Source organism: Panulirus ornatus, chromosome 59 (genome assembly GCF_036320965.1).
Source record: "Panulirus ornatus isolate Po-2019 chromosome 59, ASM3632096v1, whole genome shotgun sequence".
Classification (NCBI taxonomy): Eukaryota; Metazoa; Arthropoda; class Malacostraca; order Decapoda; family Palinuridae; genus Panulirus; species Panulirus ornatus.
Window position 1 is genome coordinate 16,294,611 of NC_092282.1, and position 26,722 is coordinate 16,321,332.

Below are 26,722 nucleotides of genomic sequence, written 5' to 3' on the forward strand. Positions count from 1 at the left end.
GTTTGCTTTGAAGAATGTATGTGAGAAATACTCAGAAAAGCAAACGGATTTGTATTTAGCATTTATGGATCTGGAGAAGGCATATGATAGAGTTGATAGAGATGCTCTGTGGAAGGTACTAAGAATATATGGTGTGGGAGGCAAGTTGTTAGAAGCAGTGAAAAGTTTTTATCAAGGATGTAAGGCATGTGTACTTATAGGAAGAGAGGAAAGTGATCGATTCTCAGTGAATGTAGGTTTGCGGTAGGGGTGCGTGATATCTCCATGGTTGTTTAATTTGTTTATGGATGGGGTTGTTAGGGAGGTGAATGCTAGAGTTTTGAAAAGAGGGGCAAGTATGCAGTCTGTTGTGGATGAGAGAGCTTGGGAAGTGAGCCAGTTGTTGTTCGCTGATGATACAGTGCTGGTGGCTGATTCGTGTGAGAAACTGCAGAAGCTGGTGACTGAGTTTGGTAAAGTTTGTGAAAGAAGAAAGTTGAAAGTAAATGTGAATAAGAGCAAGGTTATTAGGTACAGTAGGGTTGAGGGACAAGTCAACTGAGAGGTACGTCTGAATAGAGAAAAACTGGAGGAAGTGACGTGTTTTAGATATCTGGGAGTGGATTTGGAACCATGGAAGCTGAAGTGAGTCATAGGGTGGGGGAGGGGCGAAAGTTCTGGAAGTGTTGAAAAATGTGTGGAAGGCGAGAACATCATCTGGAAAGCAAAAATGGGTATGTTTGAAGGAATAGTAGTTCCAGCAATGTTATATGATTGTGAGGTGAGGGCTATGGATAGAGCTGTGCGGATGAGGATGGATGTGCTGGAAATGAGATGTTTGAGGACAATATGTGGTGTGAGGTGGTTTGACTGAGTAAGTAATGAAAGGGTAAGAGAGATGTGTGGTAATAAAAAGAGTCTGGTTGAGAGACCAGAAAAGGTTGTTTTGAAATGGTTTGGTCAAATGGAGAGAATGAGTGAGGAAAGATTGACCAAGAGGATATATGTCTCAGAGGTGGAGGGAATGAGAAGTGGGAGACCACACTGGAGGTGGAAAGATGGAGTGAAAAAGATTTGGACATCAGGGCCTGAACATGCAGGAGGGTGAAAAGCGTGCAAAGAATAGAGTGAGTTGGAATGATGTGGTACACCAGGGTTGATGTGCTGTCATTGGATTGAACCAGGGCATTTGAAGCATCTGGGGTAAACCATGGAAAGTTTGGTGGGGCCTGGATGTGGAAAGGGAGCTGTTTGTCCTCAAACATCTTATTTCCAACACATCCACCCTCCTTCGTACAATCCTATCTACAGCCCATGCCTCGCAACCATATAACATTGTTGAAACCATTACATCTTCAAACATACCCATTTTTGCTCTCCGAGATAATGTTCTCTCCTTCCACACATTCTTCAAAACTCCCAGAACATTCGCTCCCTCCCTACCCTGTGACTCATTTCCGCTTCCATGGTTCCATTTGTTGTTTAGTCCACTCCCTGATATCTAAAACACTCACTTCCTCCAATTTTTCTCCATAACTTACACACCAATTAACTTGTCCTTCATCCCTACTGAACCTGATAACCTTGCTCTTATTCACATTTACTCTCAAGTTCCTCCTTTCACACATTCTACCAAACTCAGTCACCAACTTCTGCAGTTTCTCACATGAATCAGCCACTAGAGCTGAATCATCAGTGAACAACTGACACTTCCTAGGTCCTCTCATCCACAACAGACTGCATACTAGCCCCTCTCCAAAACTCTTGCATTTACCTCCCTAACCACCCCATCCATAAACAAATTAAAGAGCCAGGACGACATCACACACCCTTGCTGCAGATTGACATTCACTGGGAACCAATCACTCTTCGCTCTTTCTACTCGTACTCATGCCTTCCACCCTTAGTAAAAAGTTTTCACTGCTTCTAGCAACTCAACTCCTACACCATATACTCTTAAAAACTTCCACAAACCATCTCTATCAACCCGACTACAGATTCATAAATGTTACAAACAAATCCATCTGTTTTTCTAAGTCTTTCTCACACACATTCTTCAAAGCATACACCTGATCCACATATCCTGTACCACATCTGAAACTCCACTGTTCTTTCCCAATCTGATGATCTGTACATGGAAGTTGGAGTGTGTCATAGAGTCATAGGATGCAGGAGGGTCGAAGGTTTTGGGAGCACTGAAGAATGTGTGCAAAGTGAGAACATTGGTAATTAGTAGGCAGCCAATGACCAAGGAAGTATATTGCTAGTAGTGTCCACCTGGGTATTGGGAAGGTTGGTGACATCTGTATAGTAAGCCAGTACTTTAGTGGTTGTCAAGTTGCACTCCTCTGTCTTTTCCCTGTCTCATTAACATGTAGACTACTGGCATTCTGTCTACAAACATACAATCTCTCCTTGTCATTTGTAACACTTGACAACACTTAACCCCACACAGCTTATTTTTTGTAACTCTAGATTTTCCTGCATTATGCACTATGCGCTAGCCCTGCCTTTTGGTAAAAGGGTAGGAGCAGTAGATAATAGTACGTAGGAACAGGAGCATTAGGTAGAAACATTAGGTAGAAGTAGTGGGTAGGAGCATTAGACAGAAATAATCATTAGGAACATTAGGTAAGAGCCTCTGCAAACACTGCTATAGTTGTCCTCTGCCAGTAGCCTGTTAAGAGTGAAGCACTAAAGGCTAAGAGGCAGCACTGGAGTTCTTTAGTTATGGAGACTATGTTGCCATGGCCACCCCTCTGAGGGAGTTCTAATTGGAAAAGGTGTCAGAAACATAGATAGATAGCAAAAACGGGTATGTTTGAGGTAATAGTAGTCCCAACAAAGATTGAGAAGGATGGGCTACAGATAAGGCTGTGTGGAGGAGGGGTGATATGTTGGAAATGAAATGTTTCAGGACAAAATGTGTCATGAGGTGATCTGATTAAGTTATGAGAGGGTAAGAGTGATGTGTAGTAATTAAAATATTGTGGATGAGAGAACAGAAAAGGGTGTGCAAAAATGGTTTGGACATATGGAGAGAATGAGTGAGGAAAGGTTGACAAAGAGGATATATCTGTCAGAAGTAAAAAAAAAAAAAAAAAAAATAAACAAGGTGAATGGGGCCATTCTGATACCTGCTTCTTTCCCTACACGTCTCGCAGCTTTGGAACTCTACCTTCTCATGTCTTTCCCAATAACTATGACCTGGCGGCATGCTTCAAAAGAAAGGACTTCCACTTTCTCAATAATTCATAAATACTCTCCCTTGTCTTTTCTTTTTCCGTTTCATAATTCTCCCTATATTTCAATTAAAGCTCGCCTTGATGTGATCTTTTGTCTGTGACAGGAGCTTTAAGAAATAAAAATTAATCAATTGGGGTCCAAACATGCAGAAGGGTGAAAGGCATGCAAAGGATAGAATGAATTGGAATGATTTGGTATTTTGGGGTCAACATGCTGTAAATGGACTGAACCAAGGTATGTGAAGTGCCTAGGGTAAACCATGAAAATGTCTGTGGAGCCTGGTTATGGATAGAAAGCTGTGATTCTGGTGCATTACACATGACAAAGAATGGATGTAAGGTATATAATTCATAATACAGTCTCATAAAAGAACTTCTCATTCCATATGAGTATATATTACCCTGGAACAAAAAGTAGCACAGCAATTGGCAGCAAGAGCCTTTAAAAAGGTCCTAGGTAACACCAGAACTCTTTCATAGAAACTGGTCCAACAATAATCACAGATAAATGAATAAAAACAATTACTGTATGTGTATATGTAAATGAATGCTCTAATACGTATCATTGTAATTCTAACATGATTGTCAAATTGAGATGTGTAACTATTATGCAATTAGGAGGCTGCATCAAATGCCTGGTAGTACTGCAGCCTAAATATTTATTCATTTGATGACCTTACCATGCACATATGTAATACATTACTATATCGATATATCTTTGTTTTCTGGAATAAAACTAACGAAAGAGAATTTCTTTTAATCTACGGAAAATTGCCATACTGATGGCAAACGAAATATTCAAAAGAGTTGCCCTAGTCAAAGAGTTAACTTCCATACATGTCTTGCCAAAAGAGAAATATTTTTGATAGCAGATTTGGAATTAAGCCTTTAAGTGATCTTGAACTATATAAATAGCTCACCTGACAATAACGCACAATACCCATGTCTCTGCCACTCCAATAGTATGAGAAGTGACCATACCCTGACAGGAACAAGTATGCAGACACAAGAACACGGATGTGCATATATATTGGCAACACTTGGGAAGCTCCTGTCATGTGATAGATAAGGATCACCAGCTGCATCCAACCTAAGAAAGAACAAAAAAGTTATACAAAGTACAAGAAACAATAAGCACATAACTAACATTACGTTACAAATACAAAGGAATACAATCAAGATTTCAGAACAGATGGCAAGGGAAACAGACTAAACGAAACAAAGGCACAACCCAATGAAGTGGGTATTTTCTGTATTTGCTGGTGGAGGCTGTATATTTCTGGTCTTGCTCATGGACTCAAGGTTATCAGAGATCAAGATGAAAATACATACAGTACCATTCTTTTAGACTGCTTTGAAATCTTTTCCACATTATGCTTTGCAGCTTCTAGATCAAGGTTGAAATCTCTCTTCACATCACAAATTACAATTCTATTCATTAACGTAAATAATTATCCCTGGGGATAGGGCAGAAAGAATACTTCCCACGTATTCGCCGCATGTTGTAGAAGGTGACTAAAGGAGGCAGGAGCAGGGAGCTGGAAACCCCCTCCTTCTTGCATTTGAATTTCTAAAAGGGGAAACAGAAGGAGGTCACGCAGGGCTCTGACGGGGGTGTCTAAATGTGTGTGGATGTAACCAAGATGAGAAAAAAGGAGAGACACGTAGTACGTGTGAGGAAAGAAACCTGGATGTTTTGGCTCTGAGTTAAACAAAGCTCAAGGGTAAAGGGGAAGAGTGGTTGGGGAATGTCTAGGGAGTAAAGTCAGGAGCTGGTGAGAGGACAAGAGCAAAGGAAGGAAGAGCACTCCTCCTGAAGCAGCAGGAGTTGTGGGAGTATGATAGTGTAGGAAAGTAAACTCTAGATTGATATGGGTAAAACTTAAAGTGGATGGAGAGAGATGGGTGGTTATTGGCGCCTATGCACCTGGTCATGAGAGGAATGATCATGAGAGGCAAGTGTTCTGGGAGCAGCTGAGTGAGTATGTTTGCAGCTTTGATGCAGGAGACCAGGTTATAGTGATGGGTGATTTGAATGCAAAGGTGAGTAATGTGGCAGTTGAGGGTATAATTGGTGTGCATGGGGTGTTCAGTGTTGTAAATGGAAATGGTGAAAAGCTTGTACATTTGCGTGCCAAAAAAGAACAGGTCATTGGGAATACCTGGTTTAAAAAGAGAGATATACATAAGTATATGTATGTGAGTAGGAAAGATGGCCAGATGGATGTTAATGTGCTGAGAGGGGCAGCTGGATGGATGTCTGATCACTATCTTGTGGAGGCAAAGGTGAAGAATTGTAGAGGTTTTCAGAAAAAAAAGAGAATGTTGGGGAGAAGAGAGTGGTGAGAGTACGTGAGCTTGGAAAGGAGACTTGTGTGAGGATGTACCAAGAGTGATTGAGTGCAGAATGGCAAAAGGTGAGAGCAAATGACGTAAAGGGAGTGGGGGAGGAATGGGATGTATTTAGGGAAGCAATGATGGCTTGCACAAGAGATGCATGTGGCACAAGAAAGGTGGGAGATGGGTAGATTAAAAAGGGTAATGAGTGGTGGGATGAAGAAGTAAGATAGTTGGTGAAAGAGAAGAGTGAGGCATTTGGACGATTTTTACAGGGAAGTAATGCAAATGCCTGGGAGATGTATAAAAGAAAGAGGCAGGAGGTCAAGAGAAAGGTGCAAGAGGTGAAAAAGAGGGTAAATGAGAGTTGGGATGAGAGTATCATTAAATTTTAAGGAGGATGAATAGATGTTTTGGAAGGAGGTAAATAAAGTGCATAAGACAAGAGAACAAATGGGAACATCAGTGAAGGGGGCAAAAGGGGAGGTAATAACAAGTAGTGATGAGGTGAGAAGGAGATGGAGTGAGTATTTTGAAGGATTGTTGAATGTGCTTGATGATATAGTGGCAGATATAGAATGTTTTGGTCGGGGTCGTGTGCAAAGTGAGAGGGGTCAAGGAAAATGGTTTGGTGAACAGAGAAGAGGTAGTGAAAGCTTTGCAGAAGATAAAAGCTGGCAAGGCGTTGGATATCGATGATACTGCAGTGGAATTTATCAAAAAAGGGGGTGACTGTGTTGCTGATTGGTTGATAAGGATATTCAGTATATGTATGGTTCATGGTGAAGTGCCTGAGGACTGGCAGAACGCATGCATAGTGCCACTGTACAAAGGCAAGGGAGATAAAGGTGAGTGTTCAAATTACAGAGGTATAAGTTTGTTGAGTATTTCTAGAAAATTATATGGGAGGGTATTAATTGAGAGGGTAAAGGCATGTACAGAGCATCAGACTGGGAAAGAGCAGCGTGGCTTCAGAAGTGGTAGAGGATGTGTGGATCAGGTGTTTGCTTTGAAGAATGTATGTGAGAAATACTTAGAAAAACAGATGGATTAGCCTATAGCATTTATAGATCTTGACAAGGAAGATGATAGGGTTGATAGAGAAGCTTTGTTGATGGTTTTAAGAGTATATTGTGTGGGAGGTAAGTTGCTAGAACCAGTGAAATGTTTTTACCAAGGTTGTAAGGCATGTGTAAGAGTGGGAAAAGAGGAAAGTGATTGGTCCCCAGTGAATGTCAGTTTGTGGCAGGGGAGCGTGATGTCTCCAAGGTTGTTTCATTTGCTTATGGATGGGGTGGTTTAGGAGGTGAACGCAGGAATTTTGGAAAGAGGGGCAAGTATGCAGCCTGTTCTGGATGAGAGGTCTTGGGAAGTGAGTCAGTTGCTGTTCAGGCGATGATACAGCACGGGCGGCTGATTTGGGTGAGAAACTGCAGAGGTTGGTGACTGAGTTTGGTAAAGTGTGTGAAAAAAGAAAGCTGGGAGTAAATGTGAATAAGAGCAAGATTATTAGGTTCAGTAGGGTTGAGGGACAAGCTAACTGGGAAGTAAATTTGAATGGAGAAAAACTGGAGGAATTGAAGTGTCTTAGATATCTGGGAGTGGACTTAGCAACGGATGGAACCATGGAAACGGAAGTGAGTCACAGGGTGGGGGAGAGGGTGAAGGTTCTGGGATCAATGAAGAATGTGTGGAAGGTGAGAACATTATCTTGGAGAGCAAAAATGGATATGTGTGAAGGAAAAGTGGTTCCAGCAATGTTATATGGTTGCAAAGAATAGGCTATAGATAGGGTTGCATGGAGGGGGCGGATTTGTTGCAAATGAAATGTTTGAGGACAATATGTGGTGTAAGGTGGTTTGATCGTGTAAGTAATAGAAGTGTAAGAGAGGTATTCAATTTTTATTATACTTTGTCGCTGTCTCATGCGTTAGCAAGGTAGCGCAAGGAAACAGACGAAAGAATGGCCTAACCCACCCACATACACATGTATATACATACACGTCCACACACAGCACATATACATAGCTATACATCTCAATGTATACATATATATATACACACACAGACATATACAAATATACACATGTACATAATTCATACTGTCTGCCCTTATTCATTCCTATCACCACCCTGCCACACATAAAATGACAACCCCCTCTCCCCGCATGTGCATGAGGTAGCGCTAGGAAAAGACAACAAAGGCCCCATTCGTTCACACTCAGTCTCTAGCTGGCATGTATAATGCACCGAAACCACAGCTCCCTTTCCACATCCAGACCCCACAAAACTTTCCAAGGTTTACCCCAGACGCTTCACATGCCCTGGTTCAATCCATTAACAACACGTCGACCCCGGCATACCATATTGTTCCAATTCATTTTATTCCTTGCACTCCTTTCACCCTCCTGCATGTTCAGGCCCGATCACTCAAAATCTTTTTCACTCCATCTTCCCATCTCTAATTTGGTCTCCCACTTCTCGTTCCCTCAAACTCTGACACATATATCCTCTGTCAATATTTCCTCACTCATTCTCTCCATGTGACCAAACCATTTCAAAACACCCTCTTCTGCTCTCTCAACCACACTCTTTTTATTACTACTCATCTCTCTTACCCTTTCATTACTTACTCGATCAAACCACCTCACACCACATATTGTCCTCAAACATCTCATTTCCAGCACATCCACCCTCCTCCGCACAACTCTACCTATAGCCCACACCTCGCAACCATATAACACTGTTGGAACCACTATTCCTCAAACATACCCATTTTTGCTTTCCAAGATAACGTTCTCGACTTCCACACATTCTTCAACACTGCCAGAACTTTCGCCCCCTCCCCCACCCTATGATTCACTTCCACTTCCACGGTTCCATCCACTGCCAAATCCACTCCCAGATATCTAAAACACTTTACTTCCTCCAGTTTTTCTCCATTCAAACTTACCTCCCAATTGACTTGTCCGTCAAACCTAATAACCTTACTCTTATTCACATTTACTCTTAACTTTCTTCTTTCACACACACTTTACCAAACTAAGTCACCAGCTTCTGCAGTTTCTCACCCGAATCAGCCACCAGCAATATATCATCAGCAAACAACAATTGACACTTTCCAAGCTCTCTCATCCACAACAGACTGCATACTTGCCCCTCTTTCCAAAACTCTTGCATTCACCTCCCTAACAACCCCATCCATAAACAAATTAAACAACCATGGAGACATCACGTACCCCTGCCGTAAACCTACATTCACTGAGAACCAATCATTTTCCTCTCTTCCTAAACGTACACATGCCTTACATCCTCGATAAAAACTTTTCACTGTTTCTAACAACTTACCTCCCACACCATATATTCTTAATACCTTCAACAGAGCATCTCTATCAACACTATCATATGCCTTCTCCAGATCCATAAATGCTACATACAAATCTATTTGCTTTTCTAAGTATTTCTCACATACATTTTTCAAAGCAAACACCTGATCCACACACCCTCTACCACTTATGAAACCACACTGCTCTTCCCTCAATCTGATGCTCTGTACATGCCTTCAACTTCTCAATCAATATCCTCCCATATAATTTCCCAGGAATACTCAACAAACTTATATCTCTGTAATTTGAGCACTCACTTTTATACCCTTTGCCTTTGTACAATGGCACTATGCAAGCATTCCGCCAGTCCTCAGGCACCTCACCATGAGTCATACATACATTAAATAACCTTACCAACCAGATGGAGTGAGTATTTTGAAGGTTTGTTGAATGTGTTTGATGATAAGAGTGGCAGATATAGGGTGTTTTGGTCGAGGTGGTGTGCAAAGTGAGAGGGTTAGGGAAAATGATTTGGTAAACAGAGAAGAGGTAGTAAAAACTTTGCGGAAGATGAAAGCCGGCAAGGCAGTAGGTTTGGATGGTATTGCAGTGGAAGCTATTAAAAAAGGGGGTGACTGTATTGTTGACTGGTCGGTAAGGTTATTTAATGTATGTATGATTCATGGTGAGGTGCCTGAGGATTGGCAGAATGCTTGCATAGTGCCATTGTACAAAGTCAAAGGGGATAAGAGTGAGTGCTCAAATTACAGAGGTATAAGTCTGTTGAGTATTCCTGGGAAATTATATGGGAGGGTATTGATTGAGAGGGTGAAGGCAGAGCATCAGATTGGGGAAGAGCAGTGAGGTTTCAGAAGTAGTAGAGGATGTGGGGATCAGGTTTTTGCTTTGAAAAATGTATGTGAGAAATACTTAGAAAAACAGATGGATTTGTATGTAGCATTTATAGATCTGGAGAAGGCATATGATAGAGTTGATAGAGATGCTCTGTGCAAGGTATTAAGAATATATGCTGTGGGAGGTAAGTTGTTAGAAGCAGTGAAAAGTTTTTATCGAGGATGTAAGGCATGTGTACGTGTAGGAAGAGAGGAAAGTGATTGGTTCTCAGTGAATGAAGGTTTGCGGCAGTTGTGTGTGATGTCTCCATGGTTGTTTAATTTGTTTATGGATGGGGTTGTTAGGGAGGTGAATGCAAGAGTTTTGGAAAGAGGGCAAGTATGCAGTCTGTTGTGGATGAGAGACCTAGGGAAGTGAGTCAGTTGTTGTTTGCTGATGATACAGCACTGGTGGCTGATTCATGTGAGAAACTGCAGAAGCTGGTGACTGAGTTTGGTAAAGTGTGTGAAAGAAGAAAGTTGAGAGTAAATGTGAATAAGAGCAAGGTTATTAGGTACAGTAGGGTTGAGGGTCAAGTCAATTGGGAGGTAAGTTTGAATGGAGAAAAACTGGAGGAAGTGAAGCATTGTAGATATCTGGGAGTGGATTTGGCAGCGGATGGAACCATGGAAGCGGAAGTGAATCATAGGGTGGGGGAGGGGGCGAAAGTTCTGGGAGCCTTGAAGAATGTGTGGAAGTCGAGAACATTATCTCGGAAAGCAAAAATGGGTATGTTTGAAGGAATAGTGGTTCCAACAATGTTATATGGTTGCGAGGCGTGGGCTATGGATAGAGTTGTGCGCAGGAGGGTGGATGTGCTGGAAATGAGATGTTTGAGGACAATATGTGGTGTGAGGTGGTTTGATCGAGTAAGTAATAATAGGGTAAGGGAGATGTGTGGTAATAAAAAGAGTGTGGTTGAGAGAGCAGAAGAGAGTGTGTTGAAATGGTTTGGTCACATGGAGAGAATGAGTGAGGAAAGATTGACCAAGAGGATATATATGTCAGAGGTGGAGGGAACGAGGAGAAGTGGGAGACCAAATTGGAGTTTGAAAGATGGAGTGAAAAAGATTTTCAGTGATCGGGGCCTGAACTTGCAGGAGGGTGAAAGGCATGTGAGGAATAGAGTGAATTGGAACGATGTGGTATACCAGGGTCGATGTGTTGTCAATGGATTGAACCAGGGCATGTGAAGTGTCTGGGGTAAACCATGGAAAGTTCTGTGGGGCCTGGATGTGGAAAGGGAGCTGTGGTTTAGGTGCATTATTACATGACAGCTAGAGACTGAGTGTAAACGAATGGGGCCTTTGTTGTCTTTTCCTAGCACTACCTCGCTCACATGACGGGGGAGGGGGTTGTTGTTCCATGTGTGGCGAGGTGGCAATGGGAATGAATAAAGGCAGACAGTATGAATTATGTTCATGTGTATATATGTATATGTCTGTGTGTGTATATATATGTATACATTGAGTTGTATAGGTATGTATATTTGCGTGTGTGGACATGTATGTATATACATGTGTATGTTGGTGGGGTGGGCCATTCTTTCGTCTGTTTCCTTGCGCTACCTCGCTAATGCGGGAGACAGCGACAAAGCAAAACAAATAAATAGATCCCAACCAGTCAACAATACAGTCACCCCCTTTTTTAATAAACTCCACTTCAATAACATCCAAACCTGCTGCCTTGCTGGCTTTCATCTTCCGCAAAGCTTTTACTACCTCTTCTCTGTTTACCAATTCATTCTCCCTAACCATCTCACTTTGCATACCACCTCAACCAAAACACCCTGTATCTGCCACTCTATCATCAAACACATTTAACAAACCTTCAAAATACTCACTCCATCTTCTCACATCACCACTACTTATTATCACCTCCCCATTAGCCCCCTTCACTGATGTTCCCATTTGTTTCCTTGTCTTACGCCCTTTATTTACTTCCTTCCAAAACATCTTTTTATTCTCCCTGAAATTTAATGATACTCTCTCACCCCAACTCTCATTTGCCCTCTTTTTTGACTCTTGCACCTTTCTCTTAACCTCTTGCCTCTTTCTTTTATACACCTCCCAGTCATTTGCATTATTTCCCTGCAAAAATCATTCAAATGCCTCTCTCTTCTCTTTCACTAATAATCTTACTTCTTCATCCCACCAGTCACTACCCTTTCTAATCTGCCCACCTCCCACACTTCTTATGCCACAAGCATCTTTTGCACAAGCCATCACTGCTTTCCTAAATACATCCCATTCCTCCCCCCACTTGCCTTACGTCCTTGAGATGTGTGGTAATAAAAAGGGTGTGGTTAAGAGAGCAGAAGAGGGAGTGTTGAAATGGTTTGGACAAACGGAGAGAATGAGTGAGGAAAGATTGACAAAGAGGATATATGTGTCAGAGGTGGAGGGAAGAAGTGGGAGACCAAAGTGGAGGTGGAATGATGGAGTGAAAAAAATTTTGAGCAATCGGGGCCTGAGCATACAGGAGGGTGAAAGGCGTGCAAGGAATAGAGTGAACTGGAACGATGTGGTATACTGGGGTCGACGTGCTGTTAATGGATTGAACCAGGACATGTGAAATGTCTGGAGTAAACCATGGAGAGGTCTGCAGGGCCTGGATGTGGAAAGGGAGCTGTGGTCTTGGTGCATTACACATGACAGCTAAAGACTGAGTGTAAACAAATGTGGCCTTTTTTTTGTCTTTTCCTGGCACTACCTCACTGGAGGGGGGGGAGCTATTTCATGTGTGGCGAGGTGGCAACAGGAATGGATAAAAGCAGCAAGTATGAATATGTACACGTGTATATATGTATTATACCAGGGGATAGGGAAGAAAGAATACTTCCCACGTATTCCCTGCGTGTCATAAAAGGCGACTAAAAGGGGAGGGACGGGGGGGTTTGGAAATCCTCCCCTCCCATTTTACTTTTTCCAAAAGAAGGAACAGAGAAGGGGGCCAAGTGAAGATGTTCCCTCTGAGACTCAGCCCTCTGTTATCAACGCTACCTCACTAATGTGGGAAATGGCAAATATGTATGAAAAAAAAAAGTATATATGTATATATATGTATACATTGAAATGTATATGTATGTATAAAGACGTGTGTGGGTGTCTATGTATATACATGTTTATTTGGGTGGATTGGTGCATTTACTTGTCTGCTTCCTTGCACTACCTCATTAATGTGGTAGACAGCAATTTAGTATCATAAATAAAAGAAAACTAATTTGAGTACTGAAGTTAAGGTAATATATATTACTTATGCAAATAAAAAATTATTAATAGAGTAATCAACATGTTCAAACATGTTCCACATAGGTAAAGTGTCTCTGGTGGTCTATATCTATATCTAAAAGGTACTGAAAGCCATGCATATGAAGAAATGTGGAAAGGCAGCTGGGATAGATGGTACTAAGGTTGAATTTCTTAAGGAAGGGGGTGACTGTGTTGTTGGCTGGTTTGTTAGGATTTTTCAATGTATGTCTGGATCATAGTGAGGTGCTTAAGGATTGGCAGAATGATGTATAGTGCCACTGTATAAAGGCAAGGGGAACAAAGGTGAGTGGTTGAACTACAGAGGTATATGATTAAGTGCACATGGTAAACTGTATGGGAGAGTGGTGACCGAGAGAATGATGGCATGTGTAATGCCCTTGTCCTGCATCCATACAACATCAATGGGACTACTATACCTTCAAACATATCCATTCTCACCATCCCAGATAATGACCTCTCCACATATTCCTCAGTGCTCCCAGAACCTCTACTGCCTCATCCTTCCTGTGAATGACTTCTGTTTTCATGGTTCCATTTGCTACAACATCCACTCCCAGGTATCTTAAACACATCACTTCTTTCAAATTCCCTTCATTCAAACTCTCATCCCAACCAACATGTACTTCTGCCCTACTGAACCTAATAACCTTGCTTTTATTCACATTTACTCTCAAGTTCCTTCTTTCATACACTCTCCTGAACTCAGTCACCAACTTCTGAGGTTTCTCACTCAAAACAGCAACCGAAAAAAGCAAACGAAAAAAGACTCATTTCTTGGGCCCCCTCATCCCCTTGTATTTACCGTCTTCATCATCCCAACTATAAACAAATTAAACAGCCCTGGTGACATCACACATTGCTGTTCCTCCAGACAAACCTTCACCTGGAAACACTCACTTTCCCCTCTTCCTACTCATAAACACACCTTACACTCCAGGTACAGACTTTTCACTGCTTCTAGTAGCTTACCCCCAACACTAAAGACTCACAAGACTTTCCACAAGGCATCTCCATCAACCCTGTCATATGCTTTCTTCAGATCCATAAATGCTGCATAAAAATCCCTCTGTTTCTTAAAGCAAACACCTGAACCTCACTTCCTGAAACCACAATGTTTCTACCAAGTCTGATGGTCCATGCATACCACCATCCTTTCAATCACCACTCTTCTATTCAAATTATATATCTTAACTTAAAAAACATGAATTTTGAGGGATGGAAAAGAAAACTCAGTGAGATGTATAAGTGTTAATGTTACCTTTCCACTCATCAGTCATATCGCGGTGTAGAAGTCGTGTCTGGGATGTATCTTCAGTGAAGAACAGACCAAGAGCAAACACATACCCAAGAGGCAACCAGAAGTTCAGCTGTGAGAAGTACTTGTTCTCTTTCATAAACAAACTTGTTCTAGAACAGATAATACATATTATGAACGTTAGAAAGTCTTCACCATTAAGCAATAGTTTTTCAAAACTTTTTCCATACTTAATTGCCATTTCCCATGCTAGCAAGGTAATGCCAGGAGCAGACAAAGAAAGCCCACATCTGTTCACATTCTCTGGCTGTCATGTGTAATGCACCAAAACCACAGCTCCCCATCCACAACCAGGCCTCACATACCTTTTTATTGTTTACCCCGATGCTTCACACATCCTGGTTCATCCAGTGGCAGCACAATGACCCATGTATATTACACTCTTCCAATTCATTCCATGCATACCTTTCACCCCCTGCATGTTTAGGCTCTTATCACTTGAGATCTTTTACACGTTATCATTCCATCTCCAATTTGGTCGCCCCATTCTCCTTTTTCCCTCCACTTTTGATACATATATCCTCTCGTCAACTGATACATTTATATCCTCTTTGTCAACCTTTCCTCACTCATTCTCTCCATATGTCCAAACCACTTCAGCATACCCTCTTCAGATCTTTGAACCACTCTTTTTATTACCACAACTCACTCTTACCCTTCCATTACTTACGCAATCACACTACCTCAACCCACATATTGTCCTCAAACATTTCATTTCCAACGCATCCACCCTCCTCTGTACAGCCTTATCTATAGCCCAAGCCTCGCATCCATATAATATTGTTGGGACTACTATACCTTCAAACATACCCATTTTGGCCCTCCCAGATAATGACCTCTTTCTACACATTCTCCAGCACTCCCAGAACCTTTTGTTCCCTCATCCACCCTCTCAATCACTTGCACTTCCATAGTTCCATTCACTGCCAAGTCCACTCCCAGGTATCTAAAATACTTCATTCCTCCAATTTCTTTCCATTCAAACTTACAACTAACCTGTCCCTCAACCCTGCTAAGTATAATAACTTGCTTTTACTCACATATCAACATTCTCTTTCACACACTCTCAAACCCAGTCATCAACTTCTGCAGTTTCTCACTTGAATCTGCCACCACTGCTGTAACATCAGAAAAAACAAAAGACTCACTTCCCAGGCTCTCTCATCCACTATAGACCGCATAATTGCCTCACTCTCCAAGACTCATGCACTTACCTAAGTCAATATCTCATCCATAAATAACTTAAAACAAACATGGTGACATTTTCAAAATTAACATACAAAATTTGTGTATCCAAGATAAGCAGTATATCTGCAATCTCACATCACTATATATCTCTTATCAAGAAGAATGCTCACTCAGTTGGGACACAGTTGTTATTATAGTGGATGTAATTATTCTGAACATCAAGAAACCAATCATCATTCCTTGTTTAAGTAATCCTTGGTTTATCTTTAAAATCAGTCACTTTCATTTTATCTATAATGTTTCCAACAAAACTGAAAATAAAACAATTTGTGGCATCTAATTTTTAGCAAAATTTTCAGATTCATTTTATATAAAAAAAATGAATGATGATAATAATAATCTATCTAGCTATCTATATCTTTGACACCCATTCCCTCCGAGAACTCCCATCAAGGGGTGGCCAAGGTAAGCCTCCACTTATCCCTGTCCTTACATGCCTCCCTAGTATACACCATTCCATACATTCTTCCACTATTTCTCTCCCTCCAGTATTCCTCCAACCTATTTCTTCATGATATTGATATCAAAAATAATAATAATAATAATAATTTATGGATCTGGAGAAGGCATATGATAGAGTTGATAGAGATGCTCTGTGCAACATATTAAGAATATATGGTGTGAGAGGCAAGTTGTTAGAAGCAGTGAAAAGTTTTTATCGAGGATGTAAGGCATGTGTACGTGTAGGAAGAGAGGAAAGTGATTGGTTCTCAGTGAATGTAGGTTTGCGGCAGGGGTGTGTGATGTCTCCATGGTTGTTTAATTTGTTTATGGATGGGGTTGTTAGGGAGGTGAATGCAAGAGTTCTGGAAAGAGGGGCAAGTATGAAGTCTGTTGTGGATGAGAGAGCTTGGGAAGTGAGTTAGTTGTTGTTCGCTGATGATACAGCGCTGGTGGCTGATTCATGTGAGAAACTGCAGAAGCTGGTGACTGAGTTTGGTAAAGTGTGTGAAAGAAGAAACTTAAGAGTAAATGTGAATAAGAGCAAGGTTATTAGGTACAGTAGGGTTGAGGGTCAAGTCAATTGGGAGGTAAGTTTGAATGGAGGAAAAACTGGAGGAAGTAAAGTGTTTTAGATATCTGGGAGTGGATCTGGCAGCGGATGGAACCATGGAAGCGGAAGTGAATCATAGGGTGGGGGAGGGGGCGAAAATCCTGGGAGCCTTGAAGAATGTGTGGAAGTCGAGAACATTATCTCGGAAAGCAAAAATGGGTATGTTTGAAGGAATAGTGGTTCCAACAATGTTGTATGGTTGCGAGGCGTGGGCTATGGATCGAGTTGTGCGCAGGAGGGTGGATGTGCTGGAAATGAGATGTTTGAGGACAATGTGTGGTGTGAGATGGTTTGAACCAGTAAGTAACGTAAGGGTAAGAGAGATGTGTGAAAATAAAAAGAGCGTGGTTGAGAGAGCAGAAGAGGGTGTTTTGAAATGGTTTGGGCACATGGAGAGAATGAGTGAGGAAAGATTGACCAAGAGGATATATGTGTCGGAGGTGGAGGGAACGAGGAGAAGTGGGAGACCAAATTGGAGGTGGAAAGATGGAGTGAAAAAGGTTTTGTGTGATCGGGGCCTGAACATGCAGGAGGGTGAAAGGAGGGCAAGGAATAGAGTGAATTGGATCGATGTGGTATACCGGGGTTGACGTGTGGACGTGTGTGTGTATACATTTGTGTATGGGGGTGGCTTGGGCCATTTCTTTTGTCTGTTTCCTTGCGCTGCCTCGCAAACGCAGGAGACAGCGACAAAGCAAAATAAATAAATAAATAATAATAATAATAATAATAATAATAATAATAATAATAATACCACAAGAGACTGAGTACAGAATGGAAAAAAGTGAGAACAAAGGAGGTAAGGGGACTGGGGAGGAATGGGATGTAATTAGGGAAGCAGTGATGGCTTGCGCAAAAGATGCTTCTGGCATGAGAAGCGTGAGAGGTGGGCACATTAGAAAGGGTAGTGACTGGTGGGATGAAGAAACAAGATTATTAGTGAAAGAGAAAAGAGAGGCATTTGGATGATTTTTGCAGGGAAATAATGCAAATGACTGGGAGATGTATAAAAGAAAGAGGCAGGAGGTCAAGAGAGAGGTGAAAGAGGTGAAAAAGAGGGCAAATGAGAGTTGCGGTGAGAGAGTACCATTAAATTATAGGGAGAATGAAAAGATGTTTTATCCTTGGGGATAGGGGAGAAAGAATACATCCCACGTATTCCCTGCGTGTCGTAGAAGGCGACTAAAAGGGAAGGGAGCGGGGGGCTGGAAATCTTCCCCTCATTTTTTTTTTTTTCCCAAAGGAAGGAACAGAGAAGGGGGCCGCGTGAGGATATTCCCTCAGAGGCCCAGTCCTCTGTTCTTAACGCTACCTCGCTGAGGCGGGAAATGGAGAATAGTATGAAAGAAAGAAAATGAAAAAAAGATGTTTTGGAAGGAGGTAAATAAAGTGCATAAGACAAGGGAACAAATGGGAACTTCAGTGAAGGGGGCTAATGGGGAGGTGATAACAAGAAGTGGTGCTGTGAGAAGGAGATGGAGTGAGTATTTTGAAGGTTTGTTGAATGTGTTTCATGATAGAATGGCAGATATAGGGCATACTTACCCCTATTTCCAAAACTATTGCATTCACCTTCCTAACAACCCCATCCATAAACAAATTAAACAACCATGGAGACATCACGCACCCCTGCTGCAAACCAACATTCACTGAGAACCAATCACTTTCCTCTCTTCCTATAAGTACACACGCCTTACATCCTCAATAAAAGCTTTTCACTGCTTCTAACAAATTACCTCCCACACCATATATTCTTATACCCTCCACAGAGCATCTCTCTATCAACTCTATCATATGCCTTCTCCAGATCAATAAATGCTACATACAAATCCATTTGCTTTTCTAAGTATTTCTCACAAACATTTTTCAAAGCAAACACCTGATCCACACATCCTCTACCACTTCTGAAACCACACTGCTCTTCCCCAATCTGATGCTGTGTACATGTCTTCACCCTCTCCATCAATACCCCCCCATATAATTTCCGAGGAATACTCAACAAACTTATACCTCTGTAATCTGAGCACTCACTCTTATCCCCTTTGCCTTTGTACAATGGCACTATGCATGCATTCTGCCAGTTCTCAGGCACCTCACCATGAGTCATACATACATTAAATAACCTTACCAACCAGTCAACAACACAGTCACCACCTATTTTAATAAATTCCACTGCAACACCATCCAAACCCGCTGCCTTGCCAGCTTTCATCTTCCGCAAAGCTCTTACTACCTCTTCTCTGTTTACCAAATCATCCTCCCTAACCCTCTCACTTTGCATACTACCTCGACCAAAACACCCTTTATCTGCCACTCTATCATCAAACACATTCAACAAACCTTCAAAACACTCACTCCATCTCCTTCTCACATCACCACTACTTATCATCACCTCCCCATCAGCCCCATTCACTGATGTTCCCATTTGATCCCTTGTCATATGCACTTTATTTGCCTCCTTCCAAAACATCTTTTTATTCTCCCTAAAATTTAATGATACTCTCTTATCCCAACTCTCATTCGCCCTCTTTTTCACCTCTTGCACCTTTCTCTTGAACTCTTGCCTCTTTCTTTTATACATCTCCCACTCATTTGCATTACTTTCCTGCAAAAATCGTCCAAATGCCTCTCTCTTCTCTTTCACTAATAATCTTACTTCTTCATTCCACCACTCACTACCCTTTCTAATCTGCCCACCTCCCACACTTCTCATGCCATAAGTATCTTTTGCAAAGCCATCACTGCTTCCCTAAATACATCCCATTCCTCCCCCACTCCCCTTACATCCTTTGTTCTCACCTTTTTCCATTCTGTACTCAGTCTCTCCTGGTACTTCCTCACACAAGTCTCCTTCCCAAGCTCACTTTCTCTCATCACTCTCTTCATCCCAACATTCTCTCTTCTTTTCTGGAAACCTCTACAAATCTTCACCTTTGCCTCCACAAGATAATGATCAGACATCCCTCCAGTTGCACCTCTCAGCACATTAACATCCAAAAGTCTCTCTTTTGCATGCCTATCAATTAACACGTAATCCAATAACGCTCTCTGGCCATCTCTCCTACTTACATACGTATACTTATGTATATCTCTCTTTTTAAACTAGGTAATCCCAATCGCCAGTCCTTTTACAGCACATAAATTTACAAGCTCTTCACCATTTCCATTTACAACACTGAACACTCCATGTACACCAATTATTCCCTCAACTGCCACATTACTCACTTTTGCAATCAAATCACACATCACTATAACCCGGTCTCATGCATCAAAACTACTAACACACTCACTCAGCTACTTCCAAAACACTTGTCTCTCATGATCTTTCTTCTCATGCCCAGCTGCATATGCACCAATAATCACCCATCTCTCTAATCACCCATCACTCTCTAGTTCACTTTCTTACACTCTATCACATACTCCCACCACTCGTTTCAGGAGTAGTGCTACTCCTTTCCTTGCTCTTGTACTCTCACTAACCCCTGACTTTACTCCCAAGACATTCCCAAACCACTCTCCCCCTTTACCCTTGACCTTCGTTTCACTCAGAGCCAAAACATTCAGGTTCCTTTCCTCAAACAAACTACCTGTCTTACCTCTTTTCTCATCTTCGTTACATCCACACACATTTATACACCCCAATCTGAGCCTTCGAGGAGGATCAGCACTCCCCGCGTGACTCCTTCTTCTGTTTCCCCTTTTAGAAAGTTAGAATACAAGGAGGGGAGTGTTTGTAGCCCCCCGCTCCTATCCCTTTTAGTCGCCTTCTACGACATGTGAGGAATGCGTGGGAAGTAGTCTTTCTCCCCTATCCCCAGGGATAATATACATACATACATATATTTTCTTTTTTTTCTTTTTATTATACTTTCGCGCTGTCTCCTACGTTAGCAAGGTAGCCCAAGGGAAGCAGACAAAAGAATGGCCCAACCCACCCATATACTCATGTATATACATACACATCCACATAAGCACATATACATACCTATACATTTCGAAGTATACATATATTTTCTTTTTTTTTTTGCTTTGTCGCTATCTCCCGTGTTTGCGAGGTAGCGCAAGGAAACAGACGAGAGAAATGGCCCAACCCATCCCCATACACATGTATATACATACGTCCACACACGCAAATATACATACCTACACAACTTTCAATGGTTTACCCCAGACGCTTCACATGCCCTGATTCAATCCACTGACTGCACGTCAACCCCAGTATACAACATCGATCCAATTCACTCTATTCCTTGCCCTCCTTTCACCCTCCTGCATGTTCAGGCCCCGATCACACAAAATCTTTTTCACTCCATCTTTCCACCTACAATTTGGTCTCCCACTTCTCCTCGTTCCCTCCACCTCCGACACATATATCCTCTTGGTCAATCTTTCCTCACTCATTCTCTCCATGTGCCCAAACCATTTCAAAACACACTCTTCTGCTCTCTCAACCACGCTCTTTTTTTCCACACATCTCTCTTACCCTTACGTTACTTACTCGATCAAACCACCTCACACCACTCATTGTCCTCAAACATCTCATTTCCAGCACATCCATCCTCCTGCGCACAACTCTATCCATAGCCCACGCCTCGCAACCATACAACATTGTTGGAACCACTATTCCTTCAAACATACCCATTTTTGCTTTCCGAGATAATGTTCTTGACTTCCACACATTCTTCAAGGCTCCCAGGATTTTCGCCCCCTCCCCCACCCTATGATCCACTTCCGCTTCCATGGTTCCATCCGCTGCCAGATCCACTCCCAGATATCTAAAACACTTTACTTCCTCCAGTTTTTCTCCATTCAAACTTACCTCCCAATTGACTTGACCCTCAACCCTACTGTACCTAATAAACTTGCTCTTATTCACATTTACTTTTAACTTTCTTCTTTCACACACTTTACCAAACTCAGTCACCAGCTTCTGCAGTTTCTCACATGAATCAGCCACCAGCGCTGTATCATCAGCGAACAACAACTGACTCACTTCCCAAGCTCTCTCATCCCCAACAGACTTCATACTTGCCCCTCTTTCCAAAACTCTTGCATTCACCTCCCTAACAACCCCATCCATAAACAAATTAAAAAACCATGGAGACATCACACACCCCTGCCGCAAACCTACATTTACTGAGAACCAATCACTTTCCTCTCTTCCTACATGTACACATGCCTTACATCCTCGATAAAAACTTTTCACTGCTTCTAACAACTTCCCTCCCACACCATATATTCTTAATACCTTCCACAGAGCATCTCTATCAACTCTATCATATGCCTTTTCTAGATCCATAAATGCTACATACAAATCCATTTGCTTTTCTAAGTATTTCTCACGTACATTCTTCAAAGCAAACACCTGATCCACACATCCTCTACCACTTCTGGAACCACACTGCTCTTCCCCAATCTGATGCTCTGTAGATGCCTTCACCCTCTCAATCAATACCCTCCCATATAATTTACCAGGAATACTCAACAAACTTATACCTCTGTAATTTGAGCACTCATTCTTATCCCCTTTGCCTTTGTACAATGGCACTATGCACGCATTCCGCCAATCCTCAGGCACCACACCATGAGTGATACATACATTAAATAACCTTACCAACCAGTCAACAATACAGTCACCCCCTTTTTTAATAAATTCCACTGCAGTACCATCCAAACCTGCTGCCTTGCTGGCTTTCATCTTCCGCAAAGCTTTTACTACCTCTTCTCTGTTTACCAAATCATTTTCCCTAACCCTCTCACTTTGCACACCACCTCGACCAAAACACCCTATATATGCCACTCTATCATCAAACACATTCAACAAACCTTCAAAATACTCACTCCATCTCCTTCTCACATCACCACTACTTGTTATCACCTCCCCATTTGCGCCCTTCACTGAAGTTCCCATTTGCTCCCTTGTCTTACGCACTTTATTTACCTCCTTCCAGAACATCTTTTTATTCTCCCTAAAATTTAATGATACTCTCTCACCTCAACTCTCATTTGCCCTCTTTTTCACCTCTTGCACCTTTCTCTTGACCTCCTGTCTCTTTCTTTTATACATTCTTCATCCCACCACTCACTACCCTTTCTAATCAACCCACCTCCCACTCTTTTCATGCCACAAGCATCTTTTGCGCAATCCATCACTGATTCCCTAAATACATCCCATTCCTCCCCCACTCCCCTTACTTCCATTGTTCTCACCTTTTTCCATTCTGTACTCAGTCTCTCACGGTACTTCCTCACACAAGTCTCCTTCCCAAGCTCACTTACTCTCACCACCCTCTTCACTCCAACATTCACTCTTCTTTTCTGAAAACTCATACAAATCTTCACCTTAGCCTCCATAAGATAATGATCAGACATCCCTCCAGTTGCACCTCTCAGCACATTAACATCCAAAAGTCTCTCTTTCGCGCGCCTGTCAATTAACACGTAATCCAATAACGCTCTCTGGCCATCTCTCCTACTTACATACGTATATTTATGTATATCTCGCTTTTTAAACCAGGTATTCCCAATCACCAGTCCTTTTTCAGCACATAAATCTACAAGCTCTTCACCATTTCCATTTATATTTTTTTTTTTTTTTTTTTTCCATAGGAAGGAACAGAGAAGGGGGCTGGATGAGGACATTTCCTCAGAGGCCCAGTCCTCTGTTCTTAACGCTACCTCGCTGACGCAGGAAATGGCGAATAGTATGAAAGAAAAGAAATATATATATATATATATATATATATATATATATATATATATATATATATATATATATATATATATATATATATGTGTGGGGAAGTACCAGGAGAGACTGTGTACAGAATGGAAAAACGTGAGAACAATGGAAGTAAGGGGAGTCGGGGAGGAATGGGATGTATTTAGGGAATCAGTGATGGATTGCGCAAAAGATGCTTGTGGCATGAGAAGAGTGGGAGGTGGGCTGTTTAGAAAGGGTAGTGTGTGGTGGGATGAAGAAGTAAGAGTATTAGTGAAAGAGAAGAGAGAGGCATTTGGACGATTTTTGCAGGGAAAAAATGCAATTGAGTGGGAGAAGTATAAAAGAAAGAGACAGGAGGTCAAGAGAAAGGTGCAAGAGGTGAAAAAAAGGGCAAATGAGAGTTGGGGTGAGAGACTATCAGTAAATTTTAGGGAGAATAAAAAGATGTTCTGGAAGGAGGTAAATAGGGTGCGTAAGACAAGGGAGCAAATGGGAACTTCAGTGAAGGGCGTAAATGGGGAGGTGATAACAAGTAGCGGTGATGTGAGAAGGAGATGGAATGAGTATTTTGAAGGTTTGTTGAATGTGTCTGATGACAGAGTGGCAGATATAGGGTGTTTTGGTCGAGGTGGTGTGCAAAGTGAGAGGGTTAGGGAAAATGATTTGGTAAACAGAGAAGAGGTAGTAAAAGCTTTGCGGAAGATGAAAGCCGGCAAGGCAGCAGGTTTGGATGGTATTGCAGTGGAATTTATTAAGAAAGGGGGTGACTGTATTGTTGACTGGTTGGTAAGGTTATTTAATGTATGTATGACTCATGGTGAGGTGCCTGAGGATTGGCGGAATGCGTGCATAGTGCCATTGTACAAAGGCAAAGGGGATAAGAGTGAGTGCTCAAATTATAGAGGTATAAGTTTGTTGAGTATTCCTGGTAAATTATATGGGAGGGTATTGATTGAGAGGGTGAAGGCATGTACAGAGCATCAGATTGGGGAAGAGGAGTGCGGTTTCAGAAGTGGTAGAGGATGTGTGGATCAGGTGTTTGCTTTGAAGAATGTATGTGAGAAATACTTAGAAAAGCAAATGGATTTGTATGTAGCATTTATGGATCTGGAGAAGGCATATGATAGAGTTGATAGAGATGCTCTGTGGAAGGTATTAAGAATATATGGTGTGGGAGGCAAGTTGTTAGAAGCAGTGAAAAGTTTTTATCGAGGATGTAAGGCATGTGTACGTGTAGGAAGAGAGGAAAGTGATTGGTTCTCAGTGAATGTAGGTTTGCGGCAGGGGTGTGTGATGTCTCCATGGTTGTTTAATTTGTTTATGGATGGGGTTGTAAAGGAGGTAAATGCAAGAGTCCTGGAAAGAGGGGCAAGTATGAAGTCTGTTGGGGATGAGAGAGCTTGGGAAGTGAGTCAGTTGTTGTTCGCTGATGATACAGCGCTGGTGGCTGATTCATGTGAGAAACTGCAGAAGCTGGTGACTGAGTTTGGTAAAGTGTGTGGAAGAAGAAAGTTGAGAGTAAATGTGAATAAGAGCAAGGTTATTAGGTACAGTAGGGGTGAGGGTCAAGTCAATTGGGAGGTGAGTTTGAATGGAGAAAAACTGGAGGAAGTGAAGTGTTTTAGATATCTGGGAGTGGATCTGTCAGCGGATGGAACCATGGAAGCGGAAGTGGATCATAGGGTGGGGGAGGGGGCGAAAATTTTGGGAGCCTTGAAAAATGTGTGGAAGTCGAGAACATTATCTCGGAAAGCAAAAATGGGTATGTTTGAGGGAATAGTGGTTCCAACAATGCTGTATGGTTGCGAGGCGTGGGCTATGGATAGAGATGTGCGCAGGAGGATGGATGTGCTGGAAATGAGATGTTTGAGGACAATGTGTGGTGTGAGGTGGTTTGATCGAGTAAGTAACGTAAGGGTAAGAGAGATGTGTGGAAATAAAAAGAGCGTGGTTGAGAGAGCAGAAGAGGGTGTTTTGAAATGGTTTGGGCACATGGAGAGAATGAGTGAGGAGAGATTGACCAAGAGGATATATGTGTCGGAGGTGGAGGGAACGAGGAGAAGAGGGAGACCAAATTGGAGGTGGAAAGATGGAGTGAAAAAGATTTTGTGTGATCGGGGCCTGAACATGCAGGAGGGTGAAAGGAGGGCAAGAAATAGAGTGAATTGGAGTCATGTGGTATACCGGGGTTGACGTGCTGTCAGTGGATTGAAGCAAGGCATGTGAAGCGTCTGGGGTAAACCATGGAAAGCTGTGTAGGTATGTATATTTGCGTGTGTGGACGTGTGTATGTACATGTGTATGGGGGGGGGTTGGGCCATTTCTTTCGTCTGTTTCCTTGCGCTACCTCGCAAACGCGGGAGACAGCGACAAAGTATAAAAAAAAAAAAAAAAAAAAAAAAAAAAAATATATATATATATATATATATATATATATATTATCCCTGGGGATAGGGGAGAAAGAATACTTCCCACGTATTCCCTGGGTGTTGTAGAAGGCGACTAAAAGGGGAGGGAGCGGGTGGCTGGAAATCCTCCCCTCTCTTTTTTTTTTTCATTTTCCAAAAGAAGGAACAGAGAAGGGGGCCAGGTGAGGATATTCCCTCTAAGGCCCAGTCCTCTGTTCTTAACGCTACCTCGCTAATGCGGGAAATGGCGAATAGTATGAAAGAAAGAAAAAGATATATATATATATATATATATATATATATATATATATATATATATATATATATATATATATATATATATATATGTATTGTTGTTGGGGAGGTGAATGCAAGAGTTTTGGAGAGAGGGGCGAGTATGAGGTCTGTTGAGGATGGGAGAGCTTGGGAAGTGAGTCAGTTGTTGTTCGCTGATGATACAGCGCTGGTGGCTGATTCATGTGAGAAACTGCAGAAGCTGGTGACTGAGTTTGGTAAAGTGTGTGAAAGAAGAAAGTTAAGAGTAAATGTGAATAAGAGCAAGGTTATTAGGTACAGTAGGGTTGAGGGTCAAGTCAATTGGGAGGTAAGTTTGAATGGAGAAAAACTGGAGGAAGTAAAGTGTTTTAGATATCTGGGAGTGGATCTGGCAGCGGATGGAACCATGGAAGCGGAAGTGGATCATAGGGTGGGGGAGGGGGCGAAAATCCTGGGAGCCTTGAAGAATGTGTGGAAGTCGAGAACATTATCTCGGAAAGCAAAAATGGGTATGTTTGAAGGAATAGTGGTTCCAACAATGTTGTATGGTTGCGAGGCGTGGGCTATGGATAGAGTTGTGCGCAGGAGGATGGATGTGCTGGAAATGAGATGTTTGAGGACAATGTGTGGTGTGAGGTGGTTTG

General features: G+C 42.0%; 1 protein-coding gene across 1 annotated transcript in view; it reads right to left on the bottom strand.

Annotated features, from left to right (window-relative positions):
• The window catches only part of LOC139767137 (N-acetylneuraminate (7)9-O-acetyltransferase), a 163,142-nt gene that overhangs the window by 15,180 nt on the left and 121,240 nt on the right, over positions 1-26,722 (bottom strand). Inside the window, exons 10-11 of the mRNA XM_071696161.1 lie at positions 14,312-14,460; positions 4,145-4,314 (exon numbers count right to left, since the gene is read on the bottom strand). Of these exons, the coding sequence (XP_071552262.1) occupies positions 4,145-4,314; positions 14,312-14,460 (319 nt within the window). The remainder of the gene's footprint in view (positions 1-4,144; positions 4,315-14,311; positions 14,461-26,722) is intronic.